Source organism: Engraulis encrasicolus, chromosome 8 (genome assembly GCF_034702125.1).
Source record: "Engraulis encrasicolus isolate BLACKSEA-1 chromosome 8, IST_EnEncr_1.0, whole genome shotgun sequence".
Taxonomy (NCBI): Eukaryota; Metazoa; Chordata; class Actinopteri; order Clupeiformes; family Engraulidae; genus Engraulis; species Engraulis encrasicolus.
In genome coordinates this window covers 45,451,175-45,474,710 of record NC_085864.1, presented here as the reverse complement: position 1 = coordinate 45,474,710, position 23,536 = coordinate 45,451,175, and the positions used below count along the sequence as shown (strand labels likewise).

Genomic DNA, 23,536 nt, shown 5'->3' with positions numbered 1-23,536 from the left:
AAGAGATTTGAACGTTGACGATAATCAGGCTAGGTTTTGACGGCCCTGATGTAACGGTCCTCTCTTCCACATTTTACAATTGAGGCGGTCTGGTAATTATTTGCAGGATTGCCCTTTGAAAAATACATTTCAAGATCCATTAATTATGGTATTAATAGCATTAATATATGCATAACAAGATGCTGAAAGTAACACTAATCCATCCATCTGTTTTTTATTAAAAACCTTACGAGAGGACTCACTATTGTGGTCACACAACAACAACAAAACTCACTGAGACATTTACTAAAAAGCTTTACATAGAAACATAAGGCAATGAACTCACCAACCAATTTATTTTTGTTCATTTTGTATTATTTCAAGAGACTGGAAAAAAATGATCAATTATCAGCATTTTTATTTAATCACAGCCAATATTAAAACAACTGTTTCCATTTACGATACCTTCAAACCAAATCAAAACACTGATAAAATCAACGCTGTGCTGTTACTTGATTTTATCTTTTTTTTCCTTTTCTTTTAAAGGTAGAGGCACACTTGCACATGCATAATATGCACACAAGAGTACACAAATGAAAGATTAAAAAGGAGGAGGGGGGGAATTGATGTAACGCAACAAGATGGCTTCACAGTACAGAATGGGTACATTCCAATATGCAACCTTGCGTCCTTCACTTGCGCGTGTGGCCTCATTTTTTGCTGATGCCCTGCCTCCGTGGAGAAAACAATTAAGATTCCCCGCCGTCAGCCTAGCCACAACAATTTTTGGGGGACTATTCACCATCCAGTTTGCAAATGAGAAAATGTCTTTACAATTGAGCTTTTGCGAGACATTGACATATAATGCTGTTGTCACTAATGTCATCACGACTTATTACTTCCTGGTTCGAGGCCACAAGCACAAGTGGAGGATGCAAGGTCGCATATTGGAACGCACCCAATGACACATAAACACACTGAACAGATACGGTACTGCTAAAAGTCCATTTGCTCTGGTAGTGGGGGGGTGGGGTGCAATAAGTTTAAAAGTGGGAGAAGCTATACATTTGCCCCTCTTACCTTTAAGTAGAAAGAGACGAAAAGAAATGACTATTTACATATCTTTTAACTGGTAAAATTCAACAATGTGGTTGGCATACATGGTATTTGTTTTTTTTTGTTTTTTTATAAAATAAAAAATAAACCAAAAGTCACTGCTGGGACGATGAGTATGCGGGATGCATCTTTTCCAAATGTGGCAAAAAAGCATGACTTTTTTTTTCTTTCCTTTTTTAAGACTGCGAAATATAGGTTGAACAAAATGCATGGCTCCAACAAAGTCCAAAGCTCACGGAAAACACGCAAGTTATTATCCATCCATCCCTCCATGCGAGAATACGTTTGTCTCTCTCCTCTCCGCTCCGCTCTCCCTCTCAGATCCACACGTCATCGCTGCAGCTTCTCCGGCGTCCCTCATCTCCGCGCTCTCTGCGGGTTTTTTCGTCTGCCCTGAAAGCAAACAGACAGACAAACAAACAAAGGGCGCTAATGTCAGTGTCTTCAGGTCGGCGGCAAAACTTTCCATTTAGGGCTAGGTAAATATTGCTTCATTAGCGGAGCCATTTTAAATATTAAATGAAATACCACTAAGTTTTTTATATAACACCATCCATAGTTCTTAACAGGAAATTATGAGATGCTTGTCACTCATTCACTGTCCTGTCGTTAAGTTGTAAAAGACCAAAAAAATATATAAACAAGCCTGACAGACGGACAACAGATGCGTCCGTCTATGCCAGTGGTTCTCAACCTTTTTTGCCCAAACTCAACTCTGCCGCCTTGTGGACACAAGAGGGAATCACAATTCATAAACGTGTCACGGACCGACGGACACCAAAGCGAGATGCGTGGGACGCATCTAAAAATACATGAATAGGCAAGCCTTACTCTAGGGGAACTGTGTTGGCTGGACTCTTCCTGCTCGTCGGTCTCCTCCTCCATGTTCTCCTGAGACGTCTCCATCTCCTCGTCTGATTCGTTCTCTTGGCTCGACGCTCCTCTGGTGCGGCCTCCGCTGTTAAAGCATGTAATATGTGCCATTAGAATTAAGAACATTTTGAGTTCTCCCTAGGATGTCACAAACACTCTGCGGTATTTTAGCTAAAGGTGCAATGTGGAGGATGGTCCAGCCCTGCCCCCACAACGCTTAAAGGGACACTGTGCAGGAAATGGTCAAAAAAGGTACTGCAACTATGCTGCTCATTGAAACTAGGCTCCCTATTGGCAAATCTGATCTTTACATGAAGGTTTACCAAGTATTAAACAAATATTTTCTAGTATGGTCCAAGTACAGTCCTTTTTGCAGCTAAAAATGGCTATTTTGGGAAATTCAAAATGGCGGACAATGGATCATGTATGAGTGCAATTTTTCCAGTCCTAATGAATACTTTGAATTTGATGGTGGTGGTAAGTATTCATGAAAAAGGTAACATTAGTGAATGGGCAGCATGAATTCTGTAAATAAACAACTAAAAATCTCACACAGTGTCCCTTTAAAAAAAGGGTTAATTTAACTCCAATATACAATAAAAATCACTTAATTTGCACATACGCTGGTTTCTTGGCAGCTTGTGGGTTTTTGGGCGGCCTCCCTCTTCTCTTGGGTGGAGTGGGTTCTACCGATTCTTCTGCCGTGTCTGACGCTTCAGCTCTTGAGACAGACAAAAATAAAAATGTGCAAAGAGGACTGTTATTTACAGGTGATCAACGCTCAAGTATACACTCTCAGCTACAACCAATGTGTCAATGTCAACTTAACATTCCAATAACAGAACACAACACACAAACTTCAATCACTTGTCAATGTTCCTGACATGGGTCGTGTCACTCTTTTGACATGTTACAGGACACCTTTAGGTGAACCCTTCCAAAAAAAGGATGAACAAACTGTTGAATACTAACCTTGTTCCTGCACGGCGTCCACCTCTTCCCCTTCCCCTTCCCCTTCCTCTTCCTCCTCCTCCTCTTGGCTTCACCTCCATGTTCTCACTGCCAGCGTCCTCCTCTTCCTCTTCCTCCTCTTCTTCTTCCTCCTGCTCCTGTTCCTCCTCCTCCTCCTCCTCTAGCTCTTCGGCGGGCAGTGCTGCTTTTTTGCGACCCCGTCGGCCCTTGGCGGGAGACTCGTCTTTGGGCGTGGCGGCGGCAGCTTTGGGGGGCCGTCCTCGGCGTCCGCGCTTGGGCGGGCTGTTCTGCTCGTCCTCTGTGGGCTCGTCCAGGGTGGTGTCGGCCAAGCTGCTGTCCCCGCCCGTGGTCCAGGACTCCTCGGCCTCGTCGCTGATCGCCGTGGTTGTGGGGGTGGTGGCGGCCTTCTTGCGGCCACGCTTGGGCTTCTGAGAGTCCGGAGACTTGTCGTCTGGGGTGGTGTTGAGCCCTCGCTTCCGCCCTCGAGGCTTCTCGCTCTCCGTTGTCAGACTCTTCAGGGTAATGTCCTCGTTTTCACTGTGATCCATTTCTGAGTCAAGTCTGGAAATGGTCGATAAAATAAAGATACAGATTGAATTTAAGCGGATGAATTCTGTTAGCAAAAGCTTCGAATAAATTATGTTCGACTTCCTTTATGATGAGACATTGTTTTTCCACCACACCAAAGAACACCTCAAACATCACATTTTTCAACAATTCCTGAGCACTTCAGAGTTTTTCTTCACTTAATAAGAAAAACCTGTTTTGCTAAAAACAACACACCTTCCTTTCCCACGTCCAGGGGAGCTGGGGTTCGAGTTGCTGCTGGCGTTGCTGTTCGTCTCCATCCGTGAGAGTTTGGTCTGAAGCTTCCCCGTGGCCGACAGAGGTTTGTTCACAGCTCCCAAGACATTGGCTGCTTTAGGCTGTGGAAGTACACAACAAAATTCTCAAATTACTACAAATGATGATCTATTCCAGTGGTTCTCAAACGTTTTTTTTTTTTTTGAACAAACACCCCGTTTTAATCTCATCATAAGCATCCCAACGCCACCCTTAAAAAAATAGACTAATACTAATAAGACCGATACCAGTACTACTCCGATCCTATACCAACACCACATGTATGCATCTGTTTCAACTTGAGGTAGGCCCAAGTAGACTATTTGGTCAGAAAAGGAAGTCATAAGAACAGGAAAACAATTAACAAGTAAAAAGTAACAATCCCATCCTGAAAACGAATATGCAAGTGTTATGATTTCAAATTAACATCACACCTGGCTCAATGTCAGTATCAGGAATATTCCGAAAATTCCGATCCGATCCGATTTCTGAATTCTGTTGATATCTGAACCCGATACCGATACATCGATACCGATATCCCATCCCTACCCCGACCCCCACTCAGATGTATCCTTCTCAACGCCCCTCCCCTAGGACTCATCAATGGCCCCTGGGGGACTATAGAGCCCACGTTGAGAATCACTGATCTATTCTATTGACAACAACAATTAACAAAATTAACGATTCGATTTAAACAGAACAAACAAGCTTACAAAACAAGCTTACCTTTCCAGGGGTGAAGAAATTCTTCATTTCAGCCGGGAGATAATTCTTTGTGTTACTGAAGTTCTGAAAAAAAACAACCAAAGAGAGAAACACTTTGTGAATGGCATGAAACATGGCATATAACAACAAAGGTCGTTTTGGGTAGGGTGCGCACATTCAAAGTCACTTGTTGCAGGTGCTAGACAAAAGTGCCAGACAGTTGAAGAAGGTAGGTTTGTACACTGCGGAATAAGCTCAAAAAATGAAGTTTATGAAATTTAAAAGGCAACTTTTCGAAACGTTGCCGTTTTAATTTTATTAACTTTAGTTTTTGGAGCTTATTCCACAGTGTGCAGGCCTACCTTCTCAAATATAAGAGCAAAATCATGTTACCTTGTCGGGCTGCGTGAAGTAGCGTGTTGGGAGGACCGGGTCTTTGGGCGACTCCAGGCTGTACGTGGTGCTCTTAGAGATTACAATATTCATGGCGACGTCACACACCGTATAGAGTTTCTGAGGGACAATAGTAGAACATTTCGGTTATCAATCGCTCGTTTACAATCAACTCATTTTCTGCCAGCTATTTTCACAACAAGAGGCCCACACTCCCCATGAGTTTTGAAGTAGAACCAAATCATGACTCCGCTGACCATCCAGAATGACACATCTGCCACCTAAGAGATGAGTTCCTGTGACATTTATACATAAAGTTGTAGAGATGATCCACAAGGCCTTGCTGTAAAAACCGTAATTGCCGTCTATAGCAGTCAATGGCAGTGAGTGAGCTAAACGTATTTCACATACACCCCCCCCCCACACACACACACACACAGAGGTTTGATTACCAATCAAATGGGTTAAACTGTACAGAAGAGTGAGATCCAGCCAACATTTTTTTACTTTTTTTTTTTAATTAACACGTATTATGTAATTAACTAGGGAAGGTGGAAGTAAGAAGAATATAGTGCAGGAATACCAAGAGAAATGCCAACACCAGAGTAAGTTGTAATGTTCTCAGTGGGTCACTTTTGAGTGGCCGAGTCATTATTGCACAGCCAACTGACCTCGTTCATTTTGGCATCGTCTGGGGCTTGGCCATCTTTCGTCTGCTTGATGTTCTCCACCATTTTCCTGATGAACGCGTGGCTGTTATTTTCATTTTTCGCCATGAGAATCTCCAAGACAAACCAGAGAGACCTGTTGTGAAGGGAATGGGATGCGAAGAGAGGAGGCAGAATGAAACACTGGGGGAGATGCAGCTTAAAGCACGACTTGCAGGTTAACCCATCTTAGGCATTCAGCAGGCATTTATTGCTGGTGCCTAAAGGCCAATTTATACTTATTGGCGCTGACGGTTGCAGAGCCTGTGCAACGGTTTGTGCGCGACCACGCCCCCGCGCAGAGGCTCTGCAACCGTCCTCGCGCGCCTCAAGAAAATCCTGACTACACGTCAGACGGCTGCGCTGTGATTGGTCATCTCGCTACTTCCGTGTTCTCGTGGCAGCACAGTTCTCTGGTAGTTTACGAGACCTAAACTGTCAATATACTGTGAAATACGAACGCTTCCAATCTAGTGTGCGTAAATAAATGAAGCTACAATGACTGAATTAGTAAGTAACAAACAAACAATACATCAGTTTAGCACTCGCGGCAAAATGCCTGCAGTCTCTCTACTGTACTGTAGCCCTGTAGCTATGTAGCCAAATGTGGCTAACAACATGCGACCTCGTGCGCAGATCCATAACATCAACAGTGGTTAGCGACCAGAACCAAAGGTCGCCGTTGCTGAACTACAATCTGCCCTTTAGGCTAAGCCCTTTTTGGGAAAAGGTGCCATCTGCCTATTAAAAGCTAAATATCTCAAGTCTCTGAAGCACATAAAAACAAATCAGTTACATTTAAAAGCCAGGACCATCAAGGACCATTAGAATGTGTTAATTCAGATCTAACATACTAAAAAAAAAAAAAAAAACCCCCCCCCCAATGCCTCAAGTCTCAAGAGACTGAATGCAGTACATATGTCGTAATGGGCCATTTCAAGCACGCAAAGCATTTTTCCGCCTCTAATAGTAAATATTTACATGAAATTCACAAGAAATAGAAGAAAATTTCTTTATCCTACAAGTGAACTCTGTTACTAAGCAATTGAAGGAATGGCTATATTGTGTGAAAGCAAACAGTCCCTTCTCTCCTCAACCCCTAAATCAATCAATCAGTCAATCAATCAATCAAATCAACCAATCAAATCAAATCAATCAATGAATCAATACTCACTCTTTAATATCCTTGAGCTGCTCAATGTCCTGGACCTTGACATAGTCTGGGTCATGGACCAGCAGGTGGATGGCATAGGGGACCACGTACTCCGGCAGGAGAGAGACCAACTTCTCTGTGGAGAGAGGAGTTCACAATCTTATCATATAATCATATCATATAATCATAATCACATCATTTTACATATAAGCTGGATCAACTCAGAAATAGTGGATCAGCTGTGTGTGATGTTTAGACATGTACATGAAGTCCTGTCTAAACTCTTCACAAAAAATAAAATAAATAAATAATAATAATAATAATAAAATGAACAGATAACACCCCCCCAAATTCAATCGCACTGCCAGACATACACATATTTGTAAAATAAATAAATACAATTTCTTAAACACAAATACTGAAAACCGTGATGCAATCACTGCAAGGTTCCATTTCCATACCCTACTCCCCCTAGCCTACTACTCACCACTGACAGCTGCGTGCTGCTTCAGGTATTCCCGGCGCAGGTTGATGTTTTTGACGAGGCACTGCCGCGCATGGGCCCGCCTCTCCTTCACCGGGTCTTTGGCACACAGGGCGAACACCGCCAGGTACTCCAGAGGCAGCCGCAGCCGGCACAAACCCTTGTGGAGCTTCTGGGCAAACGCTTGCCGTACCTGGTAGCATTCATCCTGAAAAGGGGGCGAAGAGGTGCAAATAAATAAAAAACTAACTTAAAAATAACTTCCAAGTACTTGAAGGAACAGTCTAACTTTTTTTGGTGCAAATTTCCGCATAATTGCAGTATTTTCAAGTATTACACATGATTCATCACATCATTTTCTTCTGAGTGTTCAGTAAGTACAGTAAGTTTTGATTGATTTTGTGGTAGCACAGCTCCAGAGCCAACTACATACTTTATTTTCAGTAACACTTCAAGAAAACGCTCCATACTGGCATTAGAATCTCTTAATTCCTTTTCAGTAGCATTTTCACGTTTGCATGATGTTTTTAATGCCGAATGAATAATTCCAAATGTAATAGTTCTGTCGACTTTAGTGCTTACATGGGGTTTTCAACACGGAATTAAGTTTTATTCAGAATTAAATGGAGTTAATTCTGAATTAAATGTCTGATGTAAATGAGGCCAGTAACACTTCATAAAAATGGTGCATGAGTGGCATGAGTAAGGGGGCCTTACGTTGATGACCAGTGCACACTGCTGGTACTGCTCCAGGGTGATGATCTCGTGGTAGCAGGGCTCCTGAGCCAACCGCAGCAGGGCACAGCCGGCAGCCAGACGCATACGGGACATGTCAGGCTTCCTGTGGAAGAGGAACACGTCCATTCATACCACACACACACACACAAGAGCGCACACACAAACACACACACACAAACACACAGTAATTTAATACAGACTAGTTTTGCATAGGTCAATAGTTTCATGACACACGTGTCATGATCCAGCAATCACAAGTAAAGCTTGAATGTTACAATGTTGGCGTAGTTACTGCACTTCGCCTTTGGAGGGCAGTGTAGAGTAAAGATTTCCCTTCATGTGGGGTATAATACAAAGCTGGGGTGAATTTCTCAAAACCAAAGTTGCTTACTACATTAGCTACTTCGTTGCTTTCAATGCATTTTCCCATTGGCAACTACCGAAGTTGCTAACATGCTAACAACTTCCCTTTTGAGAAACTCACCCCTGGTTCAGTAGTAAACCAGGTTAAGTTAACCTTGTAGTAGAGGTAAATCATCTAATAGGAGAGCCCTGGGTTCTCATTTTCTTAACTAAATGATGCCTGCTGCTGGTACAACTGTTTGCATGTTTACCACCTCCTGTAGGTTAACTAAGCCTGGTTTACTACTGAACCAGCTTCTTAGAATAGGCCAGTGATTCTCAAAGTGTGGTCCGGGGACGACTGGTGGTCCGCGTCAGAGCTCAGGTGGTCCACGAGGACTTTTTCAAGACAAGTTAGAAGTAGACTACATTTGTAACATTTTTACAAAGCTAAACCTAACTGAAGTCATATTTTCATTACAATAAGACAGTCTTGTAATCTCTGAATAAAAAAGTAAGTGATCTGCATTGAAATTAGTGTCAAATTAACGCCTGTCAACTGTCAATTCAGCTAAGAGGTGGTCCCTAAACATTTTTGGGGAGACAAAGTGGGACTGGGAGACTGGTTTAGGCCCATGGTTTTAAACCTTTGCACCTTACCCGATCTTGCCCTGTTCGGTGAGGTCTCCGTCGCTGCTGAGGATGGCGGTCAGCATCCTGAGGGTGGAGGTACCAGACTTGCTCTGGTTGTTCTTGACGCCCAGGAGCCAGCGCACCATCAGCTTGATGCCCTGAATCTACACAACACAAGAGAAACATTAGGGGTGTAAATAAAATTCGATTCAATATCGATTTCTAAGGCCAGTGATTCGATGATTCCAGTGATTTGTGGGATTGATGCATCGATACTAAATGTGTTGTAACAAGCTAGTAAATATACATTAAAGCTACAGAAAACATCTGTGTGCGTGTGTGTGCAAGTAGGTGTGTGTTAGAGAGAGAGAGAGGGAGAGGGAGTGAGAGAGAGCGTATGCATATGATTGTGTATGACTATGTGTGTGTTTTCATGTGGGTGTGTGTAGGGGGGGGGGGGGGGGGAGGTAGGTAGGGACGAACTAGCCACGTGTGTGTGTGTGTGTGTGTGTGTGTGTGTTAGTGTGTGTACGCGCATGCGTGTTCTGGTGGTGGTGCAGCCCACACCTTTCCCAGTGTCTCGGGTGAAACCTCATCGTCCGGCACCCAGAGTTTGGTCGTCTTCTTGCCAGGAATCTGTCGAAAACATTGTCAACTATAATTGAGCCACCTGACAGTGAGTCCACTATTCCATTACGAAGAAAACAAAACATGTCTACAGCACAGCCATGCCTCAAATGGTTAAGCACTGCACTGTTAGCACTTGTAACCCAAAGGTTGCCGGTTTAACTCCCGACCCGTCAGGTTGGTGGGGGGAGTAATTAACCAGTGCTCTCCCCCATCCTCCTCCATGACTGGGGTACGCCGAGCATGGTACCGCCCTGCCGCACTGCTCCCTTGGAACGCCATTGGGGGCTGCCCCCTTGCACGGGTGAGTCATAAATGCAATTTAGTTGTGTGCAGTGAACTCTTGTGTGCTGTGGAGTGCTGGGTCACAATGACAATGGGAGTTGGAGTTTCTCAATCTGGCTTTCACTTTCACATTTCCCGAACCCCACCCGCCTCTCTCTCCCACTCATTTCCTCTCCCACTCTTCACATCACTGTCCCAATAAAGCTGCATCCACCAATACAAAAAAACATGTCCACTCCATTTCAGAGCAGATCTACAGACCGTACTCAAAGAGCACCTGCACTTTCTTTTTTTCAGTCTTTTGACTGATAGGATAGTTAAGGAGTGACAGCAAGAGAGACGGGGAAGGGACGGCAAAGGACCTGGGCCGGAATCGGCCTGCACTGCACCTGCACTTTCACTGGTTGAAGAAAGGTGAATGAATGAACGGATTGGAGAAATGGACTTACCCTGTCATTCATCAGCAAATCCTTCACAATGAAATTGGCGACCAGGGACTTTAGTGGTCCCGCAAACTGCTCGGGAGCGAGCATGGCCAGGTGACCCAGCGTAGTGAGAGGAGTGATGAGCTGCTCAAAGTTGTCCGAGTCCACACTTTTATGTAGAGGCTGCAAGACATTGAACATTCATTGTAACATATTACATTACATTGCATTTGGCAGACGCTTTATAACCAAAGCGACTATCAAAAGAGGACATAATCAAGCCAACATCACAAGCAAATAGAAAGTGCACAGGAGATATACAGAACAACAAGAGCAATTGCAAAGAGGGGTTAGTTTTTTTGTTTGCTTTTTTTAAAAATTTGTAATTAACGAGTACACACACACACGCACAAACACACACACACAAACTAAATTAAACTAAACATCATGTCAGGAGTCTGCCCTGGGGCAAGGCCAGTTCAAGTATTAGTCTAGTAGATTCTCTCGAAAGAGGAATGTCTTTAGTTGTTTCTTGAAGGCTGCAAGAGATGTGCTTAGTCTTGCTGCCTCTGGGAGACCGTTCCACATATTAATACCCATGTTCATATTCAACATGTTCATGCACTACACTAGATTTAGCAGACACTTTTTTTTAATCAAAAGCGACTTACAAAAGAGGACTCGCTAAAAGATCTTCATGCCAGCATTCCAATGACTGTACAAAAAAGGAGACAATCCGCACACTTCAAGTCTTCAAGAAAGAAAGACTTGAAGTGTGTGGATTGCCTCCTTTTTTGTTCAGATATTGCTACTGAATCCTGCACCTTCTAAACAGATGAGCAGTGACCATTCACCACTTCAGCATTCAAATAAAACAAGAAAAACAAATTAATAACTCACCTCAAAAATCTGAGCGAAGTGTGTGTCCCTGTTGGTGAACATGGCGTGGATACAATGGATGGCATATTTAGCTTGACGAGGAGGGCCTTTCTTGGCTTTCTGCTGCAGTACCGGTAGCAGGACTCTAGGGGGCAGAAGATGAACATATGTGTCAAGTGCGCGCTCCCCCATAGAGGACCACAGAACATTATTAGAGGCTACAGCAAGCAGTTGGTCTTGACATCTGGCCTGAGCATTGTTTGTGAAAAGCGCAAAGTGAAGGGAATGGCACTGCCTGGGTTTAAATTCGGTGAAAGCAATCATTTCCCAGGACTTTTGATGAGCTTTTTCAGACAGCAGCCAAGTATCCAAAATATCACATACCGGTACCTGGGTAGGAATTTTCTAATACTGCACATACACATCTCTAGCTTGTTTAGATATGGTACTCCTCTGTGATTGGTACCTTTTTAGTGGTTATCAACTAATAAATACAAATTTCCATGACCTCAGGTGAAAGGAAATACCCAACAGTGATCAGATTTTTTTTTTTTTTAAAGGGGTCAATTTGTGATGGCCAGTCTTTAAAAATGGCCATTTTCCGCCAACATCCTTGACTATTTTTGCATTCTAAAATGCAAGTAAACCAGCACACATTGTCCACTGTGATATACATGGGTTTTTTGTTTGTTTATAAACACAGTGTTGTGAGGAGGGGCAGGACACTGGCATCCAACCACGTGACTGAGATAATTTTTTGACCGACAGTGATTTCCAACAATTAGAGGTTGAGTTGTACGTAGCCAGGGTCGAGCAGCCAGGGGAAAACAAAAATTGAGATCCCATGTATTACACTACATATTTTGGACTGTACAGGCAAAAAAGCCAAATTCCATGACATTCTAGGCCTGGGCAATATGACGATATATATCGTTATCGTGACATAAAAGTGTATATCGTGACCCTTCTCCTATATCATGATATTCAATTGTATACAACTGATACAATTACTATCATTTAATTACATTTCATGTTGTCACAATACACACTATAAGTTCATGTAACTGTAAAAATAACAATAAAAAGATCTATTTTAAAGAAAGGTTGATGTGTGACATGAAAAAATAAAGAGAATATCTGAAAACGTATGTAATTGTGCTATATCGTGATATATATCCAGGGTTCATACACTTTTTCACCAATTTTTTTCCATGACTTTTCCAAAACCTTTTTCTGAATTTCCAGGACCGAAAAACCAATGACCAATCGCGCGCGGGGGGTGGGGGCGTATTATATTACAGGCTATATTACATAGCCTATATTATAAATATGTAATTACTGTATATATTTATACTATAGACTATGGCATATTATATTATATATTACATAGCCTATATTACAAATATGTAAACAATACAAATATTCATACTATACGTTAGGGGTGGGCGATATGGCCAAAAATGTATACCTCGGTATAATTTTAGTCACGGTATATATCACGGTATATATCACGGTATTGTACATTTGTTTAAAATTGAAGCGTTGCAAAATGACAAAAAAAAAAAAACTTTTTTTTTTAACCTTTGCATTTGATTTTTGGAAATGACACAATGTCCTTTCATATATGTGTGAATTCTTGCCATTACATTTTTTAAAAACAAGCAAAAACTAGCCTATGTAAAATGCATTTTACAATGCAATGCAATGCTACCCAATAGAACACTGTCAATTTCACCAAGTGTCGAAGGGGTTAAACTACGGTAGAGAGGGGGAAAAGGGAGGGGTGTCAAACTGAACACTGAACTGAACGTGGATTGTATCAACTACATCGTTCATTGCACCTTTTTTCTATTTCTGGAGTTGTTTATGGTAATTTTGAAATGTGTGCTTGTATCTGTGATTATGCCAAGCATAATGGTTTAAGCTGTCATTGTTAAAGTTAAGAAAAACGAACTTTCACATGAGGCAGTTAGCAATGCATTGCAGAACTAATGCATTTGAATGGCAATGGCAGCTTTCACTGCACCAGCGGTTAGCGTGCTAACGTTAGCAAAATCGCTAATGCCACATTTTAAACAGTGAACAGTCATTTTAGTTACTAACACCCAGTCAGATATCATGAATGATATTATCTCAACTGGAAACAGTAACATACAGCTGTTACTGCTGGCGCAATGTGTTAAATGTAAGGCAACCAATGTTAGCACATTAAGCACATTTATTTTGTCAGACACCAGCATAGACATGAATGACTTGGGCTGTTAGCTAGTTAGCTTGCATTTCGTGCCCAGTAAATTGTGGAGTCCAGAATCGAAATGTGTTGCCATCACATACCATTTCAAACAATAGTTCACTACACTAACCATACATTTTACACTTGAAGCTTATTCAAAGGAAATGATTGTGCTGTTTCTCTACAACCACATTGCTACAACTTGAGGCAGTCAGTCAGGTGGATGTTCAAAACGTTGTCTATACTGCCATCTGCAGGATGCAATGCGCTATATCACGGTAGAACGGTATGGCCAAAATCCATACCTTGGTGGAAAAAATACCTTTTACGATAGTATACCGTCCATACCGCCCACCCCTACTATACGTTATCTTTTACTACAAGATATAAGCAACCATTATACTTCATGTTGTATTACATTAATTCTGCTATTATTCACCAATGTTATATAATTCACTTGTCTAATGTACAGTCAGAAATGAAAATGAATAGGCCTAGGGCAGCGTATAGCAAATTAGGTCGTGAAATCATCATACACATTTGTATCAACATGCTCTCTATGGAGATGGATAAATGCTCATCCTGCCAAAGTAAGAAATCATAGGCCTGCCTACTACACCTGCCTAAGCACAACAGTCCAAAGCTCCTGTAAGAATGATAATGTTGTCATTTGTTGTGGTCGTTGCTGGAGCAAAAAAAAAAAAAGAGAGAGAGACTGCACTGTTCGTGGCATAGTTCTAGTCTGACGCCCACTCAAGGAGATGCTAGGGTTTGTTTCATTTGAAAACAAAGCCACAGATGACTTTTTCAAACTCTAGTCACGCTGCCGTTTATACCGTATTTCAAAACAGGCGCGTCATGCCGACATTGGTAGTCGTTTGGCTCGCGGTCAGCTGCACATAGACTACTGTACGGATTTCATGTAATCTTTCAGCACACTGGACAAGTTCACTCGCAGGCAGCAAGTGCATTGCTTATCAATAGGCTAGAACTATCAAAATCTCAGGGCTTACCGAAAGCATAAAGGTTCGCTTGGTGCCCTATCTGGCAAATTAAACCAAGACCAAACAGGTCTTAGGATGTATTCCTTTTGGCATTAGCTACGTTTCAGTGGAACCGCTAAATATTTTACAACGCGTATAACTGCTAACCTGTTAGTAGCTGAGGAGGTAACCGCCTGCTGTATCTTGCCCTTCAGGTGGCTAACAAGTGCCGCTGCTTCGCCCATATCGGACGGACACATCAAAACTGTCAAAACTCTCCAGCCATTGTTGATCATCTTTTCAGAAAGTTAAGCCGCGCATTGTTGAAGTAACACTTCGCGACATGCTGTAATATCGTACAGAACCCCATTTCTTTTCTAGGATTAGAGCTATGATCACCTCTCACCACCACTCACACACTACATCTAGCTCGTGCGTTACGAGGTGGGTTGCCAGGTGTGACTGATTTCTAGCGCCAAAAACGCTTGAAACCCGCCTGGAGCCATTACAACATGCGTTATTTGAAACCCACTCAATTTGGCAACACATGGTTAGGCAGACGCAGCTCGCACTAGACAACATTTCCACGAGAACTCGGACATTTACATTTTATTACGGCGTGGCATCAACTTCATAAAGATAATTGATGAAACACTGGATGGATTTCCATGACTTTTCCAAAACTTTTGACCAAAAATACGTTTTCCATAACTTTTCCAGGCCTGGAAATTTGAATTTTCAAATTCCATAACTTTTCCAGGTTTTTCATGACCGTACGAACCCTGTATATCGTTATCGTGATATAAAGTAATCCATATCGTGATATAGTTTTTTTTCTTTCCATATCGCCCAGCCCTATGACATTCCATGACCATGATTTCCACTGTTATCATAATAACTCACGATTTGATGTGAGGGAAGCTCTCCTCCAGCTTGCCGCCCGTGTTCTTGAAGATCTGGAGTGCCGCCTCCGCCACCTTCTCGTCATCCATCTTCAGGCAGCCCAGCAGCGACTCGAAGGTCTCGGCCGAGTGGAAGGACACCGGGTGGGTGAAGGACAACACCTGAGGGACAGCAGAAAACATAGTACCGGGTTGAATGAATGAATGAATGAATGAATGAATGAATGAATGAATGAATGAAAACCTATATTGCCCTGCCTTGTTTCGGAGGCATACAATAAACACTTGGGCACACGATTACAAAGACAGGTCTAAAAAAATAATAAAAAAAAAAACCCCAAACATACAAAACATACAGTAGCCTATCCAGGGTAGATTAAAATAAAATACTGTCAATAATAAAATACAATTTAACTATTTCATGAAATGAAAATAAATCTATCTAAAAAAAAAAACCTAAAAAAAACCCAACTTATATACATGTAATATATGAAAGTGAATGTGCCTGCATGTACTGTACCTTGAGCAGCTCGAGGCCTGCGCGTATGGCCTGCTCCGTGGGCACCCCCTCCTCATCGTCATCCGCTGTCCCCTCTATGGACTTGTTCACCTGCTTGATGAGGGCGCTGCAACACAAGAGGACCACATTAATCTCAGCAGATTGATTGATTGATTGTTTATTGACAACACATCAGCTTCCTCTCTAGAGGAGCACCGCTCTTCCTGTAGTCAAATCCAGAACAAATCCATACCAACATAACAAATACAAATGTCCGAAACAAATACATCATTTCAATCTCAGCAGATCTGGAAAATATGACATCCAGGAAAAACAAACTGCACAGTACAGTAGTTGTGGAGTCTGTCTGAATGGAAGGGGTGCCAAAGAGAGGCGACCTCCGACCAAGGCACGCACTACATGAAACTAAGAACTATTTGTACACATACAGGGGTTGGACTAAATAATTGAGACACCGGTCATTTTAGTGTGGGAAATTTCATGGCTCAAGTGAACCAATCTTCATTAATTGCACATTTCACCCGCAAAGTGAAGTGTGAAGGTTCAATTAGGAGGGTAAGAGCACAATTTTGCTCAAAATTTTCAGAGTCTCAGTGTCCAAAAAGGAGAAATTCTTGATGCACTATGTAACTGTTGCATCTTTGACCGAGAAAGACCGAGGAAGTCTTTGTGATGTATCAAGAGCCACGGTATCCAAGGTAATGTAAGCATAGCACCAAGAAGGATGAACCACATCCACCAGGATTAACTAGTGTACTGTGGATGCAAGAGGAAGCTGTCTGAACACTCTGAAAGTGATGTTTGGGTACTAACCCGGACTGCATCCAAAAAACAAAACAAAAAACACAGCTGTCCAAGTCACGGTAGGATTAAATGTGCACATCTACTCTCCTGTTTCCACCAGAATGGTCCATCGAGAGCTCCACAGGGTCAATACACACTGCCGGTCACCCAAACATCCCTTTCAGACAGCTTCCTCTTGCGTCCACATTTCATCCTGTTGGATATGGTTCATCCTTCATGCCTTCCTTTATGAATGCAGGCTGAAAGCAACACAGGGAAGCACTCTACTGAATAATGAGAGGGGTTTACCTGATAGATTCTGTATCAATATGAACAGGGGCGATCCTCTCCAAAAGGAACTTCACCATTTCAAGGAATGGGTTGCTTGGCTGTTTTGGGCTTCCTAGCTTCTTAGTGATGTCTCTCTGTGGGAGGGCAGAGCACAAAAACCACACACTAATGCAGACATTGTGTTGGTTGTCTGCAAATTACAAAAAAGGAAAAACTTAAACATTTTGCCGATTTGCATATTTAAATTAAGTGTATCTTACAACATTATTAATCTTCCAAGTCTTCATCTGATGTGTTATCCACAGAAAATGGTATTAACAGGGTGCATTTCATTGATGAACGTGAAGCTCGTACCACGCGGACTGACACCAAGCAGAAAGCCAAGACACTGAGTGTGAGTGTGCGTGTGCAGACCACGCAGCCCTCTGCCAATTTGCAGGAGCACACTGGACGGACACCAAGGAGAACGCTAAGACTTTCGTGTGTGTGTGTGTGTGTGTGCGTGTCTGTGTTCGTACCACGCAGCCCTCTGCCTGCTTGCAGGAGCACGCCGGACTGACGAGGGTCTCCAGCTGTTTCCGGATCTTCTCGTCCTCCTCCAGGACCTGGGCCAACTTCTTCACAAAATCCTGCGCTTTTCCCGGATCCGGAAGATTTCCTGGAAAAATTAAAGTTCATAAAGGTTGGAGCAGGCTTCACCTTAACAGATTACAGATAAGCAGAATACAAGCATACCAACATTCCCATTGGCTGTGGAGACTGTCGCCGAGCCACATCATAGCTAATCTGCATATTCATAATATTCCCTTAAGTCCCCCAAAATCGTTTTTATTGCGCGACTCAATACTAAGTCAATTAGTTCCGCGGCTGGAATCGCTCATATTGCTAAAAGGAACTATACTAAAAGGAACATTATTATCATTATACTAAAAGGAGCAGTCCACCCCTTTTTGATTTTCACATATTTGCAGTATTTCTCAGTATGACACATGAATGTGAGCACATTTCCAGAAAAAGTGGAATGTCACTTTAAACTAGGGACAAGATGAACTGAAAAAAAAAAACTTACTTGTTATGACCATAACCTTGGAGAACACCGCCTTGTTGTAGGAGTCCGACTGAAACACACATAAAGCCTCAGTTACATACTTTACATTACATTTGGCAGACACTTTTTAAAGGTGCACTGTGGAGTACGGTGGCCAGAGTAGGTATTGCAACTATGCTGCTTCGGATGTACACGACTCACGCAAGTGACCTATTTCGGTAAATCAAAACGGCGAATTTCGCCGAAAGGTGACACGTTTGCAGGTATGGATTTTCGCGATATGCATATAGCCACTCTTGATATCGCGATTTCGATACATTTTCGTTATATTGTGCAGGGTTATCTTCCACACACCGCGCTCTTCCGTCTTGAAGGTGCGTCTCTGAAGTAATCTAGTAGTAAGAAATGGATTGCTCTCAATTTGTCTTCTTTCTTGTTGTTTTCTTTTTATTTTAATATTGCAGGGACTGACATGACAGACGTTTCGGCTGCACAGAGCCTGTGTGGTGACACTGAAGAAGGCTCTGTGCAGCCGAAACGTCTGTCATTGTGCACCAAAATAATAAAAAAGTTGCTGAGTGCTCCAGTCATCCCTGGGTCTAGTCACTGTGAAGTAGCCCAGCTTGTCTTGATACTGCTGTCCTCGACGGTGAGCACCACCAAGGCTGAAGCACAGACATCCCCTCTTCGATTCATTTTCGTTATATTGTGCAGCCCTACACCGATGCATATAATGTCTGGTCTTACCTTTGGCTGCTTGACGAGGTCCAGGAGATCCTTCACATGGTGCCTCAGCATGTTCTGACATTTCCACATCTCATTCAGTGCTCTTGAGGGACAAAGAGGTCAACATTTGAATAATAATTAAAAAAAAAATTTAATAAAAATATTATTTAAAATAATAATAATAATAATAATAATAATAATAATAATAATAATAATAATAATAACTCAAGCGACTGTTTTGGCAACTAGTATGACCAAGTGGGGTCATTTTTGAGACAGTTCAGACTACTCTGAGTAGAAGTGCATTACTAGAAAACTACATTTAAAAAAAGATCAGATTGGCAGGAAAAAGAGTGAGTGTGAGTGTGTGTGTGTGTACTTACTTTACTGCATTCTGGTCTAACGTGGCATATAAGTAGTAGAGACACTTCATCCTCTCTGTGGTCTCCAGGTTGTGCGGAACCATGTACTGTGCAAAGATGCGCTCCACCAGCAACCTGGAAGTGACATTGCCATGGTTACTCAAAAGACATTTAGATTCTGATTAATAATTAATAATTAATAATAATAATAATAATAATAATAATAATAATAAAATTAATAAAATATAATATTACTGATGAATAAGTAGACCTACACCAGCATCCTGGAAGTGACATTACCATGGTTACTCAAAAGACATTTAGCTGCTGATTAATAATTAATAATACTTATTAATAGTGATGAATAAGTAGACCTACAGAGTCTTCCTGTTAGGAAATTAGGATGTGTTACGATGACTATTATTACCGTGTTTCTGTGTGTGCATGTGTGCACACTCCTATGAATCCCGGACAATTGGCACCGTAAGGGGTGGGGAGTATGTGTGTGTGTCTGTGTGCAATTTGTATTACATTTTGTGTATGCAGCTGAGCACAGTAACTTCCTTCGGGAACAATACATTTTCTCTACTCACTCTACTAAATGAGTGCATACTAAAACAACAACAACAACAACAAAACCAACACTAACAAAAAAAAAAAAGAAAAGAAACTATGACATTGTGAAATTGTATATATTGGGCATCCGTGTGTGGCCGTGGTTACTGACCGGTCGTCAATGCTGTTCTGGTAGTAGATGTGCAGCAGCTTGTCCTTGATCCAGGAGATCTGCTTGGACGCCTCCTTGCCCCCCTCTCCCTGCAGCGAATACTTCTTGTAGATCTGGGCCAAGCCCATCATGGCCTCCTTACGGACCCTCCACTACGAGACACACAACACAACAAATGAGAAATGTAAATACACCCCCGACCCTGTAGTGCAGGGGTGGAGAACCTACAGTGCCCTCCATAATTATTGGCACCCCTGGTTGAGATGTGTTTTTTAGCTTCCAATTATTTTATTTTTTTTCTAAATAATATGGGACCTTAATGGAAAAAAAGAGAAAAATCCAACCTTCAATACAAGTGCATTTATTCAGTGGGGAAAAATCCCACATAAAGAAATAATTATTTGACATCAAATAATGTGTGTCACAATTATTAGCACCCCTGGTGTTAATATTTTGTACAACCCCCTTTTGCCAACAAAACAGCACCTAATCTTCTCCTATAATGTTTCACAAGATGGGAAAAGACAGAAAGAGGGATCTTCAGCCATTCCTCTTTGCAGAATCTCTCTAAATCATCCAGAGACCTGGGTCCTCTCCTCTGTACTCTCCTCTTCAGCTCAACCCACAGGTTCTCAATGGGGTTGAGGTCAGGGGACTGAGATGGCCATGGGAGGAGCTTGATTTTGTGTCTGGTGAACCATTTCTGTGTAGATTTGGCCATATGTTTAGGGTCATTGTCTTGCTGAAAGACCCAGTGACGACCCAGCTTCAGCTTTCGGGCAGAAGGCAATAGATTTTTATTTAAAATGTCCTGGTATTTCAAAGCATTCATGATGCCATGCACCCTAACAAGGTTCCCAGGGCCTTTGGAAGCGAAACAGCCCCACAGCATCACTGACCCACCCCCATACTTCACAGTGGGTATGAGGTGCTTTTCAGCATGCGCATCTTTCGTGGTACGCCAGACCCACTTAGAGTGTTTGTTGCCAAAAAGCTCAATCTTGGTCTCATCTGACCAAAGCACACGGTCCCAGTTGAAGCCCCAATACCGCTTCGCGAACTCCAGACGCTTGCGTTTATGATTGTGAGTGAGGAAAGGTTTTCTCCGTGCATGCCTCCCAAACAGCTTGTTGGCGTGTAGACAGCGCCTGATGGTTGATTTGGAGACTTTGTGACCCCAGGATGCTACCATTTGTTGTAATTCTGTAACAGTGAGCTTTGGAGATCTTTTGATTTCTCTTACCATCCTCCTCACTGTGCGTGGTGGCAAAATAAACTTGGGTCCTCGTCCAGGCTTGTTTACCACTGTTCCAGTTGTTTTGAACTTCTTAATTATTCCTCTCACAGTGGATATGGGCAGCTGCAGTTGAGTGGCAATCTTCTTGTAGCCTCTGCCTGACCTGTGAAGGTCGACGCACATCTGCCTCACTTGTATGCTGTGTTCCTTTGTCTTTCCCATGTTTAAGAGTGGATAAGAGAAATGGCCTCGGTGTCACGTCATATTTATACCCCAGGGAAACAGGAAGTGATGAATTACTAATTAAATGTTCCTACATACTCTGGTAAACTTTGTAAACTACTTTAGAAATGACAGAAATGCTTCAATTATATTTATTTCCTGGGAATTGTTAAGGGTGCCAATAATTGTGGAACAGGTGATTTAATGAAAAATAATTATTTTTTAGTCAGGGATTTTTTTATTTTCTTACAATTCATTTGAGTTGAAGGCTACATTTTCCTACAATTTTCAGTGTGACAGTATTCTTCTGCAATAAACACTGAATTTATTTTAAGGCTTTTAACACATCTCAACCAGGGGTGCCAATAATTATGGAGGGCACTGTATGTCTCGAGAGCCGTTTGCGGCCCATGAAGCAGTTTTCTCCGGCCCCTGATGTAATTTGAATGTTATGCAGCTTCACGTGAAATATGACATATTTTGTAAAGGAATATCAGAAAATACGTTTGGAATACAATTAAGTTATATCCAGGGGACCTAGAGAAGGTGGGGTCTGTTTTAAAAGGTGACAGCCTTCAATATTAGATATTAGTAGAGATAGCATCGTGCATGTGGAGGTCATGCAGGTGGAGCATGAAGCAACATCAGACAAAAACGAAAAAAATGGAGCATGGCCTTCAGACCACAGTAGCCAACATTCACAGATCGAATAATGCATACATCATTTATAAATCAAGTTTACATACCCTTTTATCGAGAGTTCTCTCCCTGACAAAGTTCAGGAGAGCATCATTAACCAAGGCCAAGTCCTTCTTGGCAGCCGTTACTATGGATACGATGACATCATGCCGGATGGCCTCCTCCGGGTCATGGGACCGCACTTTCAGGTACTCTGTTTTCGCAAAAACACACAAGACAATATGGTCTAGGAGCGGGTCTTGGAAATAGACAGCACACCAACACGTTTCACTTCTTAACAACATACATCACAGAAAACACACAAGACCTCTCATGAATCAGCAGTCTTTTGAATGATTAATAAGGAGTTCTTGAAACGTTGGATTCAGCAACAACAACAACAACAACAACATGCAACAACACATTATTAGACTGCTATCATGTACCTAAACTAGGGCTGCACGATATCAGAAAAAAAATGTGATACTCGATAACAGCATGCAATACCTTGTTAACGATATTTGAACAACATTTGGAAATATAGTCAAGCGTTTTTTCTTGTCACTAATTTGTCGGTCTGTGTGACTTTGGGGGGCGTGACTTTGGTCATGGCGGGCTTCTTGTGCATTTGTTGATATTCATCTAGTGATTGGACTACACAGAAATGTTTTACTTATTAGCGATAAATACGTCATTTTCGCTATACACATATTGCCACTCTTGATATCGCGATTTTGACACATTTTCGATAAATTGTGCAACCTTACTCGACAGCCCCCCACGGGGCGTTGGGGGGCCCGAAGGGAGCCGAGAGGGGGCCTTAGATTCTTGCAACAATACCTCGATATTAGAATGCTACCATATACCTAAATTAAACTTCACTTTACCTGTGAGGTCTTTTGCAAGGTCAGGGTGGTTCATGAGACAGTGACTGGCAAACTTCACACACTCTAATCGAATGGGAACATGGATGTCATTAAACCTGCAACACCAAAGAAAACAAAGAAGTCAAATCCCTCTGTTAAATGAATGATCCACAAGCTTAACCCATTGATGCCTAAACCACCTGTCAAATCCCTCTGTTAACCCATTGATGCCTAAAGCACCTGCTGAATGCCTAAGCCCTTTCTGGAAATGTTGCCCTCAGCCTATAAAAACCTACATATCTAAGCCTCTGATGCATATAAAAACATGAAACATGATTGCATCTAAACACCAAGATCCTCATCTTACATTAGAATATGTTCATTCAGCAGTAACATACCCACACTTTTATTTTAAAAGGCTAAAATGGGTTAAAATCAGGCTAAAATGGGTTAAAGGAATGATCCACAAGCTTTAAAACAACATTTGTAATGTTAACAGTACCTTCCAAGATAGCACTGCCAAAGCGGTTTATTTTGTGTCGCCAGCTCAGAGTCCTTTGCCCCAAACATTTTCGCCAAAAGCTTAACAACTTGAAGACGTTCATCATTATCATTGCTCTACAAAAAAGGAAAAAAAAGGACATTTCATCAAAACATTGGATCTCCAATCAAAACAACTACAATGGAATAGGGATACACCGTAATGAACATTTTGGGCAGCGTTTCCCCAAATATCAGTGCCTCCCCCGAAAACAATTAAATCTAAAAATTAAAATTTGGGTATAATGCTAAATTTCAATTAAT

General features: G+C 42.0%; 1 protein-coding gene across 1 annotated transcript in view; it reads right to left on the bottom strand.

The window, feature by feature from the left end:
* Positions 1-316: 316 nt before the first annotated feature.
* The window catches only part of pds5b (PDS5 cohesin associated factor B), a 36,065-nt gene continuing 12,845 nt past the window's right edge, over positions 317-23,536 (bottom strand). The window contains exons 9-34 of the mRNA XM_063205846.1: positions 23,235-23,350; positions 22,754-22,848; positions 21,935-22,080; positions 19,730-19,881; positions 19,024-19,137; positions 18,662-18,743; positions 17,936-17,984; positions 17,385-17,524; positions 16,885-17,000; positions 15,793-15,898; positions 15,274-15,434; positions 11,176-11,299; positions 10,300-10,458; positions 9,506-9,574; positions 8,966-9,102; positions 7,943-8,066; positions 7,229-7,433; positions 6,763-6,877; positions 5,553-5,685; positions 4,882-5,001; positions 4,510-4,572; positions 3,724-3,866; positions 2,941-3,501; positions 2,591-2,689; positions 1,927-2,053; positions 317-1,488 (exon numbers count right to left, since the gene is read on the bottom strand). Coding sequence (XP_063061916.1) covers positions 1,453-1,488; positions 1,927-2,053; positions 2,591-2,689; positions 2,941-3,501; positions 3,724-3,866; positions 4,510-4,572; positions 4,882-5,001; positions 5,553-5,685; positions 6,763-6,877; positions 7,229-7,433; positions 7,943-8,066; positions 8,966-9,102; positions 9,506-9,574; positions 10,300-10,458; positions 11,176-11,299; positions 15,274-15,434; positions 15,793-15,898; positions 16,885-17,000; positions 17,385-17,524; positions 17,936-17,984; positions 18,662-18,743; positions 19,024-19,137; positions 19,730-19,881; positions 21,935-22,080; positions 22,754-22,848; positions 23,235-23,350 — 3,492 coding nt within the window. The 3' untranslated portion in view covers positions 317-1,452. The remainder of the gene's footprint in view (positions 1,489-1,926; positions 2,054-2,590; positions 2,690-2,940; positions 3,502-3,723; positions 3,867-4,509; positions 4,573-4,881; positions 5,002-5,552; positions 5,686-6,762; positions 6,878-7,228; positions 7,434-7,942; positions 8,067-8,965; positions 9,103-9,505; positions 9,575-10,299; positions 10,459-11,175; positions 11,300-15,273; positions 15,435-15,792; positions 15,899-16,884; positions 17,001-17,384; positions 17,525-17,935; positions 17,985-18,661; positions 18,744-19,023; positions 19,138-19,729; positions 19,882-21,934; positions 22,081-22,753; positions 22,849-23,234; positions 23,351-23,536) is intronic.